General features: G+C 40.4%; 1 protein-coding gene and 1 non-coding gene across 3 annotated transcripts in view; both read left to right on the top strand.

Moving 5' to 3' along the window:
- Positions 1-19,829, top strand: part of VPS13D (vacuolar protein sorting 13 homolog D) — a 265,793-nt gene that overhangs the window by 30,369 nt on the left and 215,595 nt on the right. For both annotated transcript variants that reach the window (XM_065935730.1, XM_065935729.1), the window contains exons 14-23: positions 335-465; positions 1,284-1,359; positions 1,791-1,961; positions 3,158-3,288; positions 5,603-5,735; positions 7,277-9,490; positions 10,621-10,772; positions 13,565-14,596; positions 16,980-17,070; positions 19,182-19,308. In XM_065935730.1, the coding sequence (XP_065791802.1) occupies positions 335-465; positions 1,284-1,359; positions 1,791-1,961; positions 3,158-3,288; positions 5,603-5,735; positions 7,277-9,490; positions 10,621-10,772; positions 13,565-14,596; positions 16,980-17,070; positions 19,182-19,308 (4,258 nt within the window). The remainder of the gene's footprint in view (positions 1-334; positions 466-1,283; positions 1,360-1,790; positions 1,962-3,157; positions 3,289-5,602; positions 5,736-7,276; positions 9,491-10,620; positions 10,773-13,564; positions 14,597-16,979; positions 17,071-19,181; positions 19,309-19,829) is intronic.
- TRNAC-GCA (transfer RNA cysteine (anticodon GCA)) lies at positions 18,184-18,255 on the top strand. Its single transcript has one exon. It is a non-coding gene; the product is annotated as a tRNA-Cys (tRNA).

Here is a 19,829-nt window from a genome sequence, read left to right as displayed (position 1 = left end):
TGAACTAGCAGATTGCTTGAACTAAATTGTGACGTGCTCTGTTTAAAATTCATTGTGTTGGAAAACTTCTGATATTCCTTACAAATTTATGTCAGTGGACAGGAAAGCCTGGCATGCTGCAGTCTGTGGAGTCGTAAAGAGTCGGACACGACTGAGCGACTGAACTGAACGGAAGTAGACATTTAGATATGTAGATAGGGTTATTTTGTTCCAATTTGAAGGAGAAGTAGTTCATGATATCTGATAGTTCACTGTAAAATATTATATCTAATACTTTGAAAATACTTAAGGCTATGATGGCATAGTATCAACTCTTAACATTTGTCTTCTGTAGGTGTAAAACTTCTAGCAGAATCTCTTCCTCGAAGAAACTCCTCCTTGCTCTTAGTCCGGTTGGGTGGACTGTTTCTTCGAGACCTGGCTACGGAAGGAACCATGTTTCCTCTTCTGGTCTTCCCTAATCCAGTACGTATAGCTGTATGGTTCCTCCAGGGTGTTGGTGAATTGCCGTCTGTTTTAGGCAAGCAATAAGTAGTATTAAGTGGATTCGTTCCAACATTTGATCATTTTGAGCGAGATATGGTAATCAGAATGTAACTACAGTTAGATAAGTTTTTTTATTTTGTTACCATGTGTTGGTGGGATTTATGGCAGTGGCTTCCCCCTACCTGGTATTGTAGCCACCTTAGAATAGTTGCCTTGGTTTGGAAGAAAATGTTATCAGCATGACTATTTCCTGCATTTCAAGGTCAGTGTTTGAATTTCCTCTGTATCTTGACAGTGATTTTCATGCATTCTGATCCTTAGTCACCGATAGGACTTCTCATCTCTCTAGAGTTACAGAAGAATCACTTTAAGTTTTCTCTTTTTATATATAATATTCTTCTTAGACGAGAAGATCTTTGCTCTTACTGAGTTGGCAAAGATATGATCAGAAGAGTTGAATCTTTAGCTCCTTATTATGCCTCCCATAGCTTTTCGGCTTGGGGGGTTGGTGATAGGGTGGGAGGGCAGAATAAAAGTGTGAAAAGCTGTGCACGTCCAGTCCTCGTTGAGCAGTAGTTCATGTAGTGCTGAGTGCAGAGCAGCACACTGCCTGTACAGGCTGGGGAAGGCACAGGCTGGAGGGCTCGGCCTCTGGGTCTGCATCCCCTGATGTCACTTGAGTTTTGATTCGACTGTGCTAAGTGAGAGTGACGTCAAAGGGTAAGACGGGAGAGAATGTGTGCACGGTGAACTGGCCCCTCTCACCCTGATCCGTATGTTTTGTGTGTGTTCATCAGCAAAAGGAGGTTGGCAGAGTCTCCCAGTCTTTTGGACTCCAAACAACATCTGCAGACAGAAGCCATCATTATCCTGGTAAACTGTCATGTGTTCTTAAATTCATCCTTAAAAATGCAATGATTACAGATCAGTAGTCTTGGTCAGAGAGGGAGTGAGTCCTGTTTTGTGCCCATGGGCTTGCTGTGTGGATCCTTATCTGACTTGGAGACCACCCTGTGCTCTCCCTTAACTGGTGAGTGACAGGGGCAACTCCCAGGGCCTCCAGGTCTGGGGTTCCATGATGGGAGTGAATACAACAACCCAGTCTTGAGAAGTCCTGTTGATACCAAGAGGCAGCCCTTATTAGGCTATCTATTTTATAAAGTTTTTGAAAATGAGACTTAATTGGAAAATAATTGAGGAAATGTCTTTTCCCCCCCGAGAATTCTTTGCCAGTTATAAAGAATAAGGTTATTGTTTTGCTGTGTTCTATTTATTATTTTTTTCCTCTGGTTCTTTTCCTCTAGCTGCAGACCCGGATGACCCAGTTTTTGAGATGCTGTATGAGAGAAATCCAGTGCACAGCCATTTTGAGAGACGGCTGAATGTCAGCACAAGGCCCTTGAACATCATATATAATCCCCAGGCTATTAAAAAAGTAGCAGACTTTTTCTACAAGGGAAAGGTTCATACCTCAGGTTAACTTTTTTGTTTGATTATGTTACTTTCTAATGACCTCTTTGTTGTCACTTCTGGGACAAGGGTTATTGTACATTCTGGTGACCTGGTAGTGGTAGAAAAGCCCTGAGAATAAGTGGAAGTGTTGTCCTTAGATCTTGAATCAAAGTGAATATCCTTGGAAAGTTGCTCTTCCAAGAGAAATCAACGGCTTAATATTTTTTTCTTTCCTTGTCTTCATTTAGCATGTATTTAAAATACTTTCCATCTATTATGACAATGGTTTCCTTGGCTACCCAGGATATTTTAGATCAGAGAATTTAGGGGGAATGTTTAAGAATTTTCTCCTAGATGACAGGATCAGTTGTTTGTTTTACTTGTTTTGTGCAGCAGTAAATACTGCAGAGGTCGTCATTGGACTCTTCTGTGTCATCGCTGGTTTACATATGTCTGCCTTTGTCTCCCAAAAAGATTTGAGACAGTATGTGCAAAAAAAGCAATTCTGTTGATAGAGAAATCGATAAAACAATATTGCTCTCCTGAATATATCCGTCACTCCCCTTTCATAAGGGTTGTTTTAGTTTTTGGTCCAGTTTTTGAGTCTCTTCATGTACATGAATGTGTGTGCATGCTTAGTTGCTCTTTGTGACCCCATGGACTGCAGCCCACCAGGCTCCTCGGTCTGTGGAATTTTTCAAGCCAGGATATTGGAGTGGGTTGCCATTTCTTCCTCTAAGGGATCTTCCACACCCTGGGATTGAACCCATGTCTCCTGCATTGGCAGGTGGGTTCTTTAGTACTGAGCCCCCAGGGAAGCCCCTTTCATGTAGACGGTGACCATAAATGTCTTGGCTCCACTGCTCTGACACTGACAGAATGTAGAAGGCAAATCCTCCTAAATTCCAGTTTCCCTTTCAGTAATGATCATGCTGTTAAGGATTTTGAAATATTATAGTTTGGAATCTTTCAGAAACTGATTCTAGAAATTCTAATAACTTAGATGCCCATCTCTTATGTACTTAACCTTTCTCTGCATGGCTGTCCTCACTGTCTTTGCCACATTCCTGTAACCCCAGCTCAGGCTGGAGTAAGGGACTCTTGTTGTACAGACTGTTTTTTAGCTTTGGTGGAAATTCCTGGTCAGAGTACATGTTGCAGCACTTTCTTTCACCCAGTCGTAAGAAGATTATGACTCTTGGATACTTCAATCTTGCAGGTTTCGGTTATCAGTCTGAACTTGAGTTGAGAGTGGCTGAAGCTGCGCGAAGACAGTATAACAGACTGAAGATGCAAACCAAGGCGGAAATCCGGCAGACTCTTGACCGATTGCTAGTGGGTGATTTCATTGTAAGTGGACATAATGATGCTCCTTTTGGGGGGTAGGGAAGAGGAAGGCATTCTTTCTGGGAAGTTCTTTATGTACAATAGAGAGTCATGCCTGTATCAATTACACTGATAAGTAAATGGAATCTATGAAATACTTATCAGCTAGCAAAAAATAAAATCCCATATCTTTTATAGTCAGGGTGTAATAAATAAAAACAAATGACTGAGACTAGATCATATGTTATTTCTTCCTTGTTTCCGTTTTAGAACATTCTCAAGACTTGTCTTTGTTCCATTTTCTAGACCTGACATTTTGTAAATATTTCAATTAAGAACACCCCCTTTTAGTTACCGTTATCAAAAGAAAAACAATTGGAATGATGCCCCAGTAATTTTTTGTTTTAGAAATTTGTTTATTTACTTTTTTGGCTGCGTTGGGTCTTTGTTTGCTGCATGTGGGTTTTTTCCAGTTGAGGCAAGCAGGGGCTACTCTTTGTTGTGGTGTACAGGCTTCCCATTGCAGTGGTTTCTTTTGTTGTGGAGCACGGGTTCTAGGTGAGTGGGCTCAATAGCTGTGGCTCGCGGGCTTAGTTGCTCCACTGCATGTGGTATCTTCCTGGACCAGGGATTGAACCAGTGTCCCTTGCATTGCAAGGAGGATTCTTGCACTGGTCCACCAGGGAAGCCCGATACCCCAGTTTTGATTCCTGGAAGTGATGATCACTTTGTGATGCTGAGTGCCCAACTGATATGAGGATGCTTATGCACAGGGAGAGCCAAGAAACATCTTAACAGTCCAGCTAAACTGAGTTTCTGACCCTGTGGCCTGGGGATGTGGTGCTCAGATGTGGCAGTAGGTGTAACACTCAGAGGGTGGCTTGTATTTGGTGCAGAGCCATTTGGGAGTGTAAGGGATGGCAGAAATGTTCAGGGGAAACACTTAGGGGTTTGTAGTATGGGATACAGAATTTGTCCCAAATTTGTCCCATTTTTTTGTTTTTGCATGTATTCCAACACAAATAACAACATTTAGTATTTCTGATTATCTTAGACCAAGAGGTTTCTCTTTCATGGCATTTATATAAATTAGCTTTTACTACTACATATAATTTACCAAATGTTACTATTACTACATGTAATTATATAAATTATATTATATATTTATATAGTGTATATAAAATGTGTAAATTATCTATTTACAATAACTAGGACATGGAAGCAACCTAGATGTCCATTGACAGATGAATGGATAAAGAAGTTGTAGTACACACACGATGGAATATTACTCAGCCATGGAAAGAAATGCATTTGAGTCAGTTCTAATGAGGTGGATGAACCTAGAGCCTATTATATAGAGGAAAGTAAGTCAGAAAGAGAAAGATAAATACCGTATATTAAGGCATATCTATGGAATCTGGAAAGATGGTACTGACAGTTCTATGTGCAGGGCAGCAAAAGAGACAGACATAAGAACAGACTTTTGGACTCAGTGGGAGATGGCGAGGTAGGATGATTTGAGAGGATAGTATTGAAACATACACATTACCATATGTAAAATAGATAACCAGTGCAAGTTTGATGTATGACTCAGGGCACCCAAAGCTGTTGCTCTGTGACAACCTGGAGGGATGGGGTGAGGAGGGCGGTGGGAGGGAAGTTCAGGATGGAGGGGGCACATATATACCTATGGCTGATTCACATTGATGTATGGCAAAAATCATCACAGTATTGTAATTGTCCTCCAATTAAATAAATTGAAAAAATACATAAATTGTTAATTTTTTACTGTATATAATCCTCTTTGATAAGCATTTATATAAATTAATTTATATAGCAAATTCATGGGAAGAGCCATTAACAAAGTTGTGAATTGGTGTATTTTTTATATTTCAAATGTCAAAGCTTATGTTTTTCAGTAAGATATTTTGGCCTGAAAGTTTGTGCTTAGCAATGTCCATGAATAAGTAAAAATATTTGGATTTCTCATTTATTTGAATTCTATAATTTCTACAGTACTTTAAAGTATTAAGTCTTTAGAAATAAGAGCTTTCTTAAACCATCAATCATCAGAATCAAAGAGCAAGCAACCCCCAAACCAGTAATTTGCACATTTTTCTCTCCCACTTCAGCCATTTGCCTGTGGTAATGTCTCATATCCTTAAGCATTTGGATCCACTTTTGTTTTAAATGTTTTGCTTTAATACCATAGACCGTTAGGTCATCCTGTGATCCTAGTGTGACCTTCAGGGAGGCTTGAGCTCCAGCTGATAAAGCTGCCCACTCTTAGCTGTTATAGTTCAAGGCTATTTAATTGTGATTGATTCTATTTTTATAGGAGGAGAGTAAACGGTGGACTGTGCGACTGGACATTTCTGCCCCTCAAGTGATATTTCCTGATGACTTTAAGTTCAAGAATCCCGTGTTGGTTGTTGTGGATCTAGGAAGAATGCTGTTGACCAACACCCAAGGTACAGTGTGAATGTGAAGTAATAAAGGCATATCTTGGCAGATTGATCTCGCTCTCTCACTGAACCAAGTAAAGCTTAAAAAGAGGTTTATTTAACATTTCTAGGCTCCAAAGTTAACTCGTTACTTTTTTATATAATAGTTTTATTGAGATCCATTTGAAAATGTACAATTCAGTTGTTTTTGGTATATTCATAAAATTGTACAGCTTTCACTGTTATCTAATTCCAGAACATTTTCATTGTCCCAAGAAGACTTTCTAGACCCATAAGCAGTTATTCTCTATTACCACCTCTACTGGCCGTTGCTAACCACTAATCTTTCTATCTTTGTTTTTATGCCTGTTCTGAAGAGTTCGTATGAATAGAATCTTGTAATATGAGATCTTTTATGTATGACTTCTTAAACTTAGCTCAGTGTTTTCAAGGTTTATCCATTTTGTGAAAGAAGGGAAAGTGAAAGTGTTAGTTGCTTAGTTGTGTCTGACTCTTTTTGACCCCTTGGACTGTAGGCCTCCAGGCTCCTCTGTCTATGGAATTCTCCAGGCAGGAATACTAGAGTGGATAGTCATTCGGTTCTCCAAGGGATCCTCCCATCTCAGGGATTGAACCCTGATCTCCTGCATTGTAGGTAGATTCTTTATCATCTGAGCCACCAGGGAAGCCCTGTAGCATGTTATCAATACTTCATTTCTGTTTGTGGTTAAATGATGTTCTCTTATATCGATATACTACATTTAATAATATCCACTCATCAGTTGGTGTACATTTGGTTGTTTCTGCTCTTTGGTTGGTATGAGCTTGGCCCTAAGGGGATGTGAAAAGGGAATTACATCCGAAGAAAAGAATCACACAACCGCAGAAAGTACCTTCTTGGATTTATAAAACATAAACGTGGGATGGAGACACAGGTGACCAAACCCAGGGATGTGTTTTTGTAGTTGTCGTGACACTGCTCAGGTGCAGAAGAGAGGGGTTGAGTGAATTTGGGACTGGAACTTGACATATTAAGCAATTACTGCTCGCCAAGTGCTGCTCTTAACACGTGGGTATTGTGTTGAGGAAGGCAGAGGAAACCTCTGTTCTTTTGTAATCTTCTAGCTGGGGGGACAAAACGAACACATAGATGAATACAGGAAGAAGTAAACAAATAAGGAGGGTTGGTGATGGCAGCTCATGCAGTGCAGCTCAGATGTTGGGGGGCGGGGGGCAGTGGCCAGAGGGCATTGTTGGTTTCTGCACCCTGACATGTGTTCTATGTTAGCAGGTCTCCATCTTTCCTCACGTTCATGAACTTTTACTCTTTGTGTTTTGATTTCCAAATCAGTAGATAAGTTCACTCTGAATACATGGGAAATACAGAATATTGTGCTTAGAGTTTTCATCCCCTTATTTTTTAAATCAGAGCTGTTGATTCTTTCTTCTTGTTGTTCAGTCTCTTAAGTTGTGTCCAACTCTTCTCTACTTTTCTTAATTATTACATTAAATGGGGGAGGAAGGCAAGAGCCAACATGTACTTTAAATCTTCCTGTTTTCATCTGCAGATGACTCCAAGAGGAAGAGTGGGGATGGGTCAGCATCGGAAGAGAATCAGTTCAGTGATGATGAATATAAGACCCCTCTTGCCACACCTCCCAATACCCCACCTCGTGAGACTAGCAGCAGTAATGGGGAGAAAACACCTCCATTTTCCGGAGTTAAGTTCAGTGAAGAGCAGCTTCAAGCACATCTAATGAGCACAAAGATGTATGAGAGGTACTCGCTGTCCTTTCTCGACCTGCAGATTATGGTTGGACGTGTGAAGGACAACTGGAAGCATGTCCAGGATATTGACGTGGGACCGACCCACGTGGTCGAGAAGTTCAACGTTCACCTCCAGTTAGAACGTCGATTGATTTATACGTCAGATCCCAAGTACCCCGGAGCCGTGCTCTCAGGCAACCTACCAGACCTGAAGATCCACATCAATGAAGATAAAATATCTGCTCTGAAGAATTGTTTTGCTCTCCTGACCACCCCAGAAACTAAGACTTTTGACTCTCAGATGAAGGAGAAGATTTTTCCCCAAGGAGGACAGCGGGGAAGTTTGCAAGACTCCGTGATGAACTTGACCCAGAGCATTGTGATGTTGGAGCAGCATACTCGGGAGGTCCTGGTGGAGTCACAGCTCCTCCTGGCGGAGTTTAAGGTGAATTGCATGCAGCTTGGTGTTGAGAGCAACGGCCGGTACATCTCTGTGCTCAAGGTGTTTGGCACCAACGCTCACTTTGTGAAGAGGCCTTATGACGCTGAGGTCTCCCTCACCGTTCATGGTTTGCTTCTGGTGGACACCATGCAGACGTATGGCGCTGATTTTGACCTTTTGATGGCCTCCCACAAGAACTTGAGCTTTGATATCCCGACAGGAAGCCTCCGGGACAGCAGGGCCCAGTCTCCCGTCTCTGGGTCCAATGTGGCCCACCTCACGAGTGCTGCCACACGGAACAACCAGTCAGCCACTAGTATTTCTCTGGACAGAGTTCTCACCAAAGAACAAGAGTCCCTCATAAAACTGGAATATCAGTTTGTGAGTTCAGAGTGCCCGTCCATGAATTTGGACAGCACCCTTCAGGTGATTTCATTGCAGGTGAATAATTTGGATATCATCCTAAATCCAGAGACAATTGTGGAGCTGATTGGTTTTCTTCAAAAATCTTTTCCCAAGGAAAAAGATGAATTGAGTCCTCAACCTTTAATGACTGATTTTGAAAGAAGCTTTAGGGAACAGGGAACTTACCAGTCTACATATGAACAAAACACGGAGGTCGCGGTGGAAATCCACAGGCTTAACCTGCTGCTCCTTCGGACGGTGGGAATGGCAAATGGAGAGAAGTATGGTAGAAAGATTGCGACAGCGAGTATAGGTGGCACCAAAGTTAATGTCTCCATGGGCAGCACATTTGACATGAATGGTTCTCTCGGCTGTTTGCAGCTTATGGATTTGACACAAGAGAATGTTAAGAACCAGTATGTTGTCAGCATTGGAAATTCCGTAGGCTATGAAAATATCATCAGTGATATTGGCTTCTATGAATCTGTGTTTGTCAGAATGGAAGACGCAGGCCTCACTGATGCTCTGAGTTTCACCTTTGTTGAGAAATCTAAACAGGAATGTTTTCTCAACCTCAAGATGGCCTCCTTGCATTACAATCACTCCGCTAAATTCTTGAAGGAGCTGACGTTGTCCATGGATGAGCTGGAAGAAAATTTTCGAAGTATGCTGAAAAGTGCAGCCACCAAAGTCACCACGGTCCTAGCCACTAAGACAGCCGAGTACAGTGAGATGGTGTCGCTCTTTGAAACTCCCAGGAAGGCCCGGGATTCCTTTTTCTTAGAAGAAAATGAACCATGTGGGTTTGGCCTAGGTGCGTCTCATTCTGACACCGTAAAGCTCATCTTGAACATAAACATTGAATCACCAGTGGTTTCCATCCCTCGGAAGCCTGGGAGTCCTGAGTTGCTGGTAGGACACTTGGGACAGATCTTCATCCAGAATTTTGTGGCAGGAGATGATGAATCCAGAAGTGACCGTCTGCAAGTGGAAATCAAAGACATTAAATTATATTCTTTGAACTGCACCCAGTTGGCAGGCAGAGAGGGCCCCGGGCCGGAAATGAGCCGGGCGTTCTGCCCTCTGTCTGGGTCTACCAGTGCCAATAGTCAGGAGGAAGCTCACTTCACCCGACATGATTTCTTTGAATCTTTGCATAGAGGTCAAGGTGAGGCATGGGTATCTTTTGTCTCATTTTGTTTAGATTCCAGACCCAGCCATGAATGTAGTACCTGGCTTAAAATAACAACAAAAACCTTCCTTTTAGAATTACCCTAAGTGAACATTTAAGAAGTTAAAATAGAATTTTAATAGGATGCTTTCATATTATGTTTGAATGTTTGCACCTTTTCTCACTGAATACCATTTTTGGCCCAGATAAGGATTTTTTTTTTTAAGTGGCCCCCTTGGGTGAGTGTTCATTCATTGGGATTCAGTGGGTGAATTCTGTTAGAGTATTATGTAATTTAGTCAAATGCATCTGACTTTTTCATTCCTAAGCTGTAAATCTTTTCTAGTTAAATATCGTAGTCTAAGACAGCTGGAGGGATTGACAGAAATAGAATGTGAAATTTAAGTCTGTGGATGTTATGGTCTCTGTTGACTATCCTGCCATCTTCTGTAATGATTTGGTACAGGGTTCTAGGAATAAAGTGCTTGTATTTATGTATTCTCGATCTGATCTGCTAAAACCAAGCAGTTCAATCTATTAGTCTTGGCCTCTATAGAAATCAGGTAAGCTATATTGATGGTGAAGATATTAATGCCTTTGAGAACTTCTCCTATGGTTCTCAGATGTTAATTCACTGATTCATGTTTACATAGTTAACAAAAAATTGCTTTTTCTGCTTGGGTTAAAAGTTGTTCACTTAGAATTCTATGTTGTCCTTGATTCTGAGCTAGGCCCCATGAGAGGGATCAGTCTAAAGTTGAGCATGGATGAACAGTTTTGGTTGGAAAATGCCAGTTTGGGAGATTAAGAGAAGCTTACTGAGGACCCTTGCCTGGGTTAATGTTCACTGCACCATATTTTGAAACCATCAAATGGAGCTTGTTATGAAAATAGCTGTAGCATGCTCTGTGTGTGTAAATTTATCTTATACCCTTGCTTGCTGTGAGTTTTGGTCTTGGAATAGTTACCAAGGTTTGTACTCAATTGTAGACCCTCGGTGCCAGGCTAACCTGCCTTCCTGGTTTAAGAGCAACTCCTGGGCTTGTTTATATATACCCTCACTTAATCAGCAATGACGCAATCAATCTGAGTGTTTCTAGTTGGTCATTTCTTCTCTCTTATGCCAGCTTTTCACATCCTCAACAACACGACCATTCAGTTTAAACTGGAGAAGATCCCTATAGAGAGAGAATCTGAACTGACTTTCTCACTTAGTCCAGATGACCTGGGAGCTTCTAGCATCATGAAGATTGAAGGAAAATTTGTCAATCCAGTTCAGGTAAGCACGCTGTTGATTTTTATGTCAGGACAGTTGAAGTCATGTAATGATTTTATATTTGTTATATACATATGTTTTGTCTTGTTATATTTTGTATATATAAAATGTTGGAAGGAAAATATAAATTCAAAGAGATATTGTTCATGCACATTATTGTCAATAACTTGTTCCAATAAGCATGGAATCCTTTTATCATGTCCTTCTATCACTGAATCAGTCTTTGTTAGCTTCTTCATGTGGAGGGGTGAATTATAGAGTGGAAGAGGGCAAATTGTTAATTCTGTTGCCATTAAGAAATGAGGAAAATTATTGCTTAAAAAGTCAGGATCTCTCTTTCCCAGAGTGTTATAATTCTGGTCACACTTTTGGCATATGTGGCCCACCTATAAAACAATCTGATTATCTGAGCTGTTGGCAGATCCTTTCAAGGGAGAATTAGTCTTGCCGTCATTGAAATGAAATGGTCCAGGGTGTGTGTGTGGTATGTATGTATACATCTTTCATCCTTTTACCTTCAGAAGTGTCATTTTTCCTGCTTTCACAGGGAAGAGAGCGAAAAGCATAACATTATAAAACAGCAAGGATAGGGAGAATCTTAGGACAGTGCATAGGATCTAGGGGAGTGACTGGTCATTAGTTTGGCAGCTTCTCTGCAGTAACCCAGGGGTGCTGTTAACAGAACATGTGTAGCTTTTGACATCAGTGGTTTCTGGATATGGGTCTCTGGTTGAGAGAACTTTCACTGGATCTTTTCCTTTTTGGCTTTTAAGCTTTTTCTCTTAAACTTTTGCCTCATCAGTGCTGGATACTTAGGGTGGAGTTTACACCTTAAATCTAGCACATAAGGTGAATTCTATTGGATTGTATTGACTTTTTATTCTTATGGTTACCGTTGACTTACTGTTGTTTTTGATGAAAATCTTAGAAAATTATTCTTTAAATTATTATGCAATAATTTAGTAGTTTAAATAATGAAAAGTATTTTGTTATGAAAGATTTTAAAAATAAAGTAGAATATGCTGGTAAACTTCATGTACCCATTACTCAGATTCAACAGTTACCAAGATTTTGCCACATTTGTCTCATCCATTTTTTTTCTTCCTCCTTTGGAGAAATATTTTAAGGCAAATCTCAGACCATGCCATTTTTAATCCTATATATTTGAAGTGTATCACTATAAATTATGTGCATTTAAAAAAATAACTATAGTGGTATTATCATGCCTGACAAAATTAGTGAAGATTTCTTGGTATCATCTGAATTTTAATTCATTTTGAGATTTCAGAGACATTTTTGATTTTTTTAAAAGATGTCCTTTACTTTTGGTATATTTGAATCAGGATCCAAGTAAGGACTGTACATTCCATTTGGGTGATACATCTTGTGGGTCTCTATTCATTTAGTTTCCCTCTCATTTCCCCCCACCCCATGACATTATTTTGTTGGAAAACTAGGTCAGTTGCCCTGCAGAATGTCCCGCATTCTGGATTTGGCTGTTAGTTTGTGGTGTTGCTGAACCAATTTTTCTACAACCAATTTTTTTGTAACTTAACTCTGTAGGTTTAGTTGATTGAGGTGTTTTTTTTTTTTTTGGCCAGAACACTTCAAAGGTGGTGCACTGTAGCTTATATCAGGAGGCAAGCAATGTCTGATTGACTGTCAGTGATGCCAAAATTGTTGATTGTATGCAGATGGCAAAAAGTTGATCCATTCATTGTAAAATTCCCTGTCAGTCACTCATATAAGGTCTTATTCCACTGATAACTGGTGGGATCCATTATTTATCTAGCAGTTACAAAATGATCACCTTCCAGTTCTGTCTTTTCTATATCTATTTGGAACTCCTCTGTTAAAAAATTACCCTTGAGCAAATAAAAACTTCCCTGAAAACAGTTTTAGTAAGAAATTGTAATTAAAAACAAAGTGAGGGGATAACAGGTAATCATCAATCAACATTATTACCATAAAAAAGTACTATTTGTTTGATCAGCTGTACTTGTCATAGGCTGTTATAATAATTGGTGATGATCAGCAAGTTTTATTTTTTTGACTTTTTATTTTATATTGGAATATAGCTAATTAACAGTATTGTGATAGTTTCAGGTGGGCAGCAAAGGAACTCACCGGTACATATACATATATCCATTCTCCCTGAAACTCCCCTCCCATCCAGGCTACTACATAACCCTGAGCAGAGTTCCCTGTGCTAAACAGTAGGTCCTTGTTGGTTATCCATTTTAAATATAGCTGTGTGTACAAGTCGATCCCAAGATCAGCAAGTTTTAGAATCATGAGAGTTTCTTAGTCCTAAGGTATAACCCACATTAGACTTTTGGCAGGATTTCCTTCAATTTCTGTAGTTGTTTTGTGGGGTTAGAAAGAATGATTTTGCAGATTCAGGCCTACATTTAATAGCACTTATTGAAACATTTATTGTGTGAAGATTATTCTGTGAGGTACTTGGGGACGGCCTTGTGAATAGATATAGATCAGAGAGAGGTAGAGGTGTAAGGACAAAAAAGAAATAAAGAGATGATGAAGAAATAGATGATCCTTGCTGTCAACTGATTTAAAACGTCTTGGAGAGTTGATATATATCAGAAACCATTGTGATATTGTAAAGTCATTATCCTCCAATTAAAAATAAATAAATTGAAATAAAATATATCTTATAAATTATATTTTAAAAAAACAGTTGGGTAAAGTCATACAAAATTTGTGGGCAGTGCATATGAACGCATTTGACAGTAGTAGTAGTAGTAGAATAACTGAATTTTTCTCTTCGAATGCAGGTGGTGTTAGCAAAGCATGTATATGAGCAGGTTATACAAACGCTGGACAATCTGGTGTATAGTGAAGATCTGAATAAGTTTCCAGTCAGTGCAGCCTCCTCACCCTGCCCTAATTCTCCTCTGCCTCCCCTCAGTACCTGTGGAGAACCTTCCGCTGAAAGGAAGGAGAATGGATTGTTCAGCCACTCCAGTCTTTCTAACTCTTCTCAAAAGTCCTTGTCTGTGAAGGAAGTCAAATCCTTTACCCAGATTCAAGCCAACTTTTGTATATCAGAGCTTCAGGTTCAGCTAAGTGGAGATCTGACTTTGGGGGCCCAGGGTCTTGTGAGCTTAAAATTTCAGGATTTTGAGGTGGAATTCAGTAAAGACCACCCCCAGACTTTATCCATTCAGATTGCCCTGCGCTCTCTGCTGATGGAGGACTTACTGGAGAAAAATCCAGATTCCAAATATAAGAACCTGATGGTGTCTCGGGGAGCCCCAAAGCCATCTAGTTTAGCACAAAAAGAGTATCTCTCTCAGTCCTGCCCTTCCGTGTCCAACGTGGAGTATCCAGACATGCCTCGGTCTCTCCCTTCTCACATGGAGGAAGCTCCCAATGTGTTCCAGCTGTATCAGAGACCCACCTCGGCCTCCCGGAAGAAGCAAAAGGAAGTCCAGGACAAGGACTATCCCTTGACCCCACCTCCTTCTCCAACGGTAGATGAGCCCAAGATACTTGCGGGAAAGAGTAAATTTGATGACTCCTTGGTCCATATCAATGTATTCCTGGTGGATAAGAAGCATCCAGAATTCTCTTCCAGTTACAATCGAGTTAACCGGAGCATTGATGTTGATTTTAACTGCTTGGATGTGCTGATCACACTGCAGACCTGGGTCGTGATCCTAGATTTTTTTGGAATTGGCTCGACTGCAGACAACCATGCGATGAAGGTGCCGCCTGAGGACACCCTACCAAACGTGAAGTCAGAGTCAAGTACGTTAGCGGAGTCTGAACTGCAGGATCCAGTTAACACCAAACTGGATCTCAAGGTATCAGTTCCCTTAGGCTCTTGTTACGTTCTGAGTATGAACGTGGGCTTGTTTACTTAGATGCTGTCACCGTGCATTTGTGCCGGAGAATCTATCTCATTGGCAGAGGAGATATGTGGTCTTTTGGATGTCTATTCCAAAAGGGTAGACGTTAATATCTCAGAAAAGGTTTTAGCATTAATCCCATCTGGAGGCAGGAGAAATAAACGGTTTCAGTAACTTCTTGTCTTTCCTTTGGGCTGTAAAATTCGGTGGAATTATTTAGCTTCTTTATGCCTCTGTTTCCTTATCTTCCATCATCTGATTATGATAACTAAATGAGGAAATTACATGAAGCACCTGGCAATGTGTCTAGCACGTAATAACCATGTTACTATGTAACTAGTAACTAGTGCAGAGTAGCTATTTTCAAATGTGCCTTTTATTATCTTCCTTTCACTCAGAACATTATTGGCTTTTAGTGAGAGCAAGAGTACAGGTGTCTTAAATGTCAGACTACCTTGATTTGAAACCTGGCATTTTTGTTGTAACCATACAGTTGTTCGACTGTGGACAAACCATTTAACCTCTTTCTCCCTTAAGTTTTTCATCAATAAACAGAGGTTGTTTAATGGTGCCTGTGTTGTCAGATTGTAAAAGTTCAATGAGATGACCTAGGTATGGCCCTCCTCATGTGCATGACAGAAATGATCATTCAGTGACTGGTACCTTCCCCGCTTCTTCCTCCCATGCAGTTGTCTATAGAAGTTGGGTTAGTGTCTCCTAGGGTGTTCCACATTCTGGATTTGTCTCTCTTTCTTTATGGTACATTTGACTCCTCTACTAATTTTAGAAATGGAAGTTAGCTCTGAAGACTTAATCATGTCCAGGTCCGACACTTTGTAGGTGGTGCCGAGTGCTTCCTGTTGCATTACACCGGAAGTCTACAACACGCAGCCGTCCCACTTTCAGTGATGCTAAGATCCATGCCGAGAGTGGGCTCAGGTGGTGACAGCTGGATTCCTCCAAACAAAGCATATTTAGACTCATTATATGCATTATTTTGGTGATGAAGTGACTAGAGGTTGTTTTTTTTTTTGTTTTTCCCCACTTCATGATAACCTCATTCCCGTGAGATCCTCCTGTCATCCATGTCCAGAAGCCACTGCAAGGGGACCCCTTGTGCCATTGGAGTGGCCCCCATGGTCACTGCTCCATCTGTAATAATTCCCCCTTTTTTCTCTTCCTTCTTCTACAAATGTTTTTTCTCCTTCATTTTCTCCTACTATTTTCTTTCTTTTTCCTTTTTTTTTTTTTCATTTATCAGACATAGGCTGAGCACCTACTTTGTTGTTGTTCAGTTGCTAAGTCATGACCAACTCTTCGCAACCCCATGGACTGCAGCATGTCAGGCTTCCCTGTCCTTCACTATCTCCCGGAGTTTGCTCAAACTCATGTCCATTGAGTCGATGATGCCATCCAACCATGTCATCCTCTCTAGTGGTAGGCATTAAAGATAAGGGGTGCATATCACCAGGCTCTGCCACTCGGGAGCAGAGAGTGTGAATTGGGATGTGAGCTTCTATCTCCTCTTCCTTCCTTCCTTCTCTTCAGCTGATGCCTTATCTAGTGATGGCACTCAGGGGTATCTGCCTCCATAAATCATAGACTCAGAGTCCTTTTTGTAGCTAAAATGACAGAATTATGTTACTGAATTTATTTGTTGCCAAGAATGCTGTTCCTGAAACAGAGGATTTTGGTTTTCTTCTATTGGTGGTTGTCTCAGGGGAAGAAAATCTTTGATTGTTCTTCCTAAGTGAAGTCCCAGTTGGTCACCAAGGGCTTCTATTAAATATTAGTTTGAAGACATAAACATTAAGTGTATTTATCACTTCGCTTTGACAGATTTCTTAGGGTGCACTTAATGAATCTGTATGAGTGATTATAGAATAGTGCAATATTAGATATAAATGCTGAAAGGGGAAAAATTGTTTTATAATGTAAGACATTTCACTGACAAACAATAGATGAAACCCAAAGAAAGCTTCCCCCCCAAAAAACCAAAGAGCCAACCAACCAACGTACAAAAAAAAAAAAAAAAAAAAGAGAGAGGAGAAAGAAAAAAGAAAAAAAAATTTCAAAGAGAACAGATAAGGTGACCATAGAGAAGACACCACAGAACCTGGGTTTTAGATTGCCCAGTCGAGTTCTTTTCCTATCAGCTCTCTCCTCTTACTGTGGTCTGACTGGCTAAGAAAAGCTGAAATGAATTTGGTATCAGTCGGACAAAAAGTTTTATCTTCAGCTCTCCTGAGACTTGCAGCATCTTTCTTGATGCCATTTGCCTGAAAGGTACCTTTTCCTCTGAGTAACATTTGCCTTGTCTTACCTCCTGTGTTCTTAGGTTCATTCGCTTTCTCTCGTGCTGAATAAGACCACCAGTGAGCTTGCCAAGGCGAATGTGTCTAAATTAGTGGCACACCTGGAAATGATTGGTAAGTGGAGTAAATCAGGCTTGGGGAATCTAGGGAGAATTTGAACATCCTGCTCACAAATCTAATTGTCTTCACAGGCGCTAAGTAAGGTGTGGCTCAGTGGCTGGGTTGTGGTTACTGGTCTGGCCAGGACTGATGGTGGTGGTTTCCAGATACTGGTTTATGGATCAGAATCATCTGTTAGAAATGCAGCTGTCTGGCACAGCTCCCTTCCCATCCCAAGACTCTGATTCTATGGGTTGGGATGGGACCCTGGGATCTATCTGTGTTTTAAAAAAGCTCTCTGGGTGTCTATATAGTTTCTTTGTCTAAAGTTTGGACATGTTGGGGCGTGAAAGGGGGCATTATTAATAATTACAGCTGGGAAAGTGGCATATAACAGGGGCTGCCTCTGGGAAATCAGGGCATATGTTCACTCTGTTGCCATAATTAGGGGGAGCTCATAAGAGGGCATGGGTTTCCCTGATAGCTCAGTTTATAAAGAATCTGCCTGCAATACAGGAGACCCCGGTTTGATTGCTGGGTCGGGAAGATACACTAGAGAAGGGATAGGCTACCCACTTCAGTAATCTTGGGCTTCCCTTGTGGCTCACTTGGTATAGAATGCGCCTGCAATGCAGGAGACCTGGGTTCAATCCCTGGATTGGGAAGATCCCCTACAGAAGGGAACAGCTACCCACTCCAGTTTTCTGGCCTGGAGAATTCCATGGACTGTAGTCCATGGGGTCGCCAAGAGTTGGACACGGCTGAGAGACTTTCACTTTTCTAAGACGGGGTGGTTTAAGCAGGGAGATATTGTAGCAAATCTAGCATTCTTCCTAATGGGACGCAAAAGGCTGTAATCCCTAGTAGAACATAAGTGAAGAGCTACATCAAGCTCTAAAGTGGAGGAATTTACAAAGTGAGCATTAAATACTGCTCCTTCCTTAAGCAACTGGTGATAAAATAAGAAGACTGTAAAACTCAAATGTTGACTCTGTAGTAAAATAAGAATGTCTTTTGGGGAAAGGGTGATTTAAAATTGAGGTTTCATTCCTGGTATAAATTAATTTATAAAAGGTTCCTAGAAGAGATGAGTCTTTAGAATTGGGAGAAGATTGGGTAGGATAAGTTTCCCTGGTGGCTCAGAGGGTAAAGCGTCTGCCTGCAATGCAGGAGACCCAGGTTCGATCCCTGGGTTGGGAAGATCCCCTGGAGAAGGAAATGGCAGCCCACTCTGGTACTCTTGCCTGGAAAATCCCATGGATGGAGAAGCCTGGTAGGCTACAGTCCATGGGGTCACAAAGAGTCAGACATGACTGAGTGACTTCACTTTTTCACTTGTGTATTTTTGTTAGAGGACATTCGGAACCAAAAATAAGTATGTGTCTTCATTGGGAGCAGAACTAGCCTGCCAAATACATACACCTCAGTCATTGTTTTATTGTTAATTATGATGACAAAATTTGTTTTACATAAGCAACAGTTCAGAATATTCCTTTTCAGTATCTACCCCATGTTAAGAATGATTCATACAGGTTCATAGCCCAGGGGTGCATGTTTCAACATTTCCTCTTTCTTCCGCCCACCTTCCAGGAGCTTCACTTGTGTAATATTGGAGTAGTTTCAAATCTGTGTCTTCAGTGTCTTATTTTATTAATGTTGCCTTTTAATTAAGTCACACTAAAACCCATTTAATGCTGCCTGATTAATACATCTCTGACATTTTTTCCTTTATTCTTTTATTGATAGTATAAAATAGACCTTATGCTATTTTGCTAATTCTAATTAGTGGTCTGATCTCAGAAGAGAGCATGTTTCTATCTGTATTTGTAAATGTTTTATCCTTTAATTTATGTTTACCCTTAATTTCTTCCCCCTTTTAAGTGTTAAAGTGTGGTGCTATGGTATTATTTCAGTCCCTTTGGACTTCTGCATTGAGGCTGTTTGAAATAGTGCATAAAATATTTTTCTGGATGTATTAGAATATAAATATTCACTTTTGACATTTCGTTTTATTAAATGGTGTGAAGTCTGGGGCATGTGTATATCAATTTTTGTTTCAGGCAGAGTTAGGGTGTGTGACAGAAAAAAAGACCATAAGAATGCATTCTGATTTTTAATCTTCCTAGAGGGGGACCTGGCCTTACAGGGAAGCATTGGGAGCCTGTCTCTGAGTGATCTTACCTCGCATGGAGAGTTCTACCGAGAACGGTTCACTACGAGTGGAGAAGAAGCCCTCATCTTCCAGACTTTCAAGTAAAAATATCGAGCTTTTCCATCGTGGTTGTTTCCTGTTTCAAATTCTTGTCAGCTAAGCAATGAGGAAAAGTTTTAAAAAATCATAGCCTCTTATGTAGAATCAAGTTGATCTAGTTGTGAGGAATCTCGATTTATATTAAAATGGATCTACATTGAAGTGGGCTACTCAGGCTTTAATAAATTAAGGGGATATGGTTGAAATAATTGTGGTTATCATTATAGTCCGGTTTCACACCAACGTGTTGTGTGACTTGAACAAGTCACTTAATCTCCTTGCATCAGTTTTTCTATTGAAATAGTGAGGAGACTATGTTAGATCAATTTCGATTTAGCTCTGAATGATCTGGGATGATTTCAGCCCAAGAAAGTTGTTGAAGATAATGGGTTTTAAATTGCATTAGGCATTTTCCCCAGTACAAATACAATCTGTATTCAGTTTTAGAATTTAGAAGGCAGTTTTAGGCCTATGTAGTTATTAAAGAATAGTTTTCTCAGAAAACAGAAATTTTAAAAAGTGG

The sequence above is a fragment of the Muntiacus reevesi genome, chromosome 5 (genome assembly GCF_963930625.1).
Source record: "Muntiacus reevesi chromosome 5, mMunRee1.1, whole genome shotgun sequence".
NCBI classification, from domain to species: domain Eukaryota; kingdom Metazoa; phylum Chordata; class Mammalia; order Artiodactyla; family Cervidae; genus Muntiacus; species Muntiacus reevesi.
Note: the sequence above shows the minus strand (reverse complement) of the source record. Positions and strands in the feature narration are given on the sequence as shown.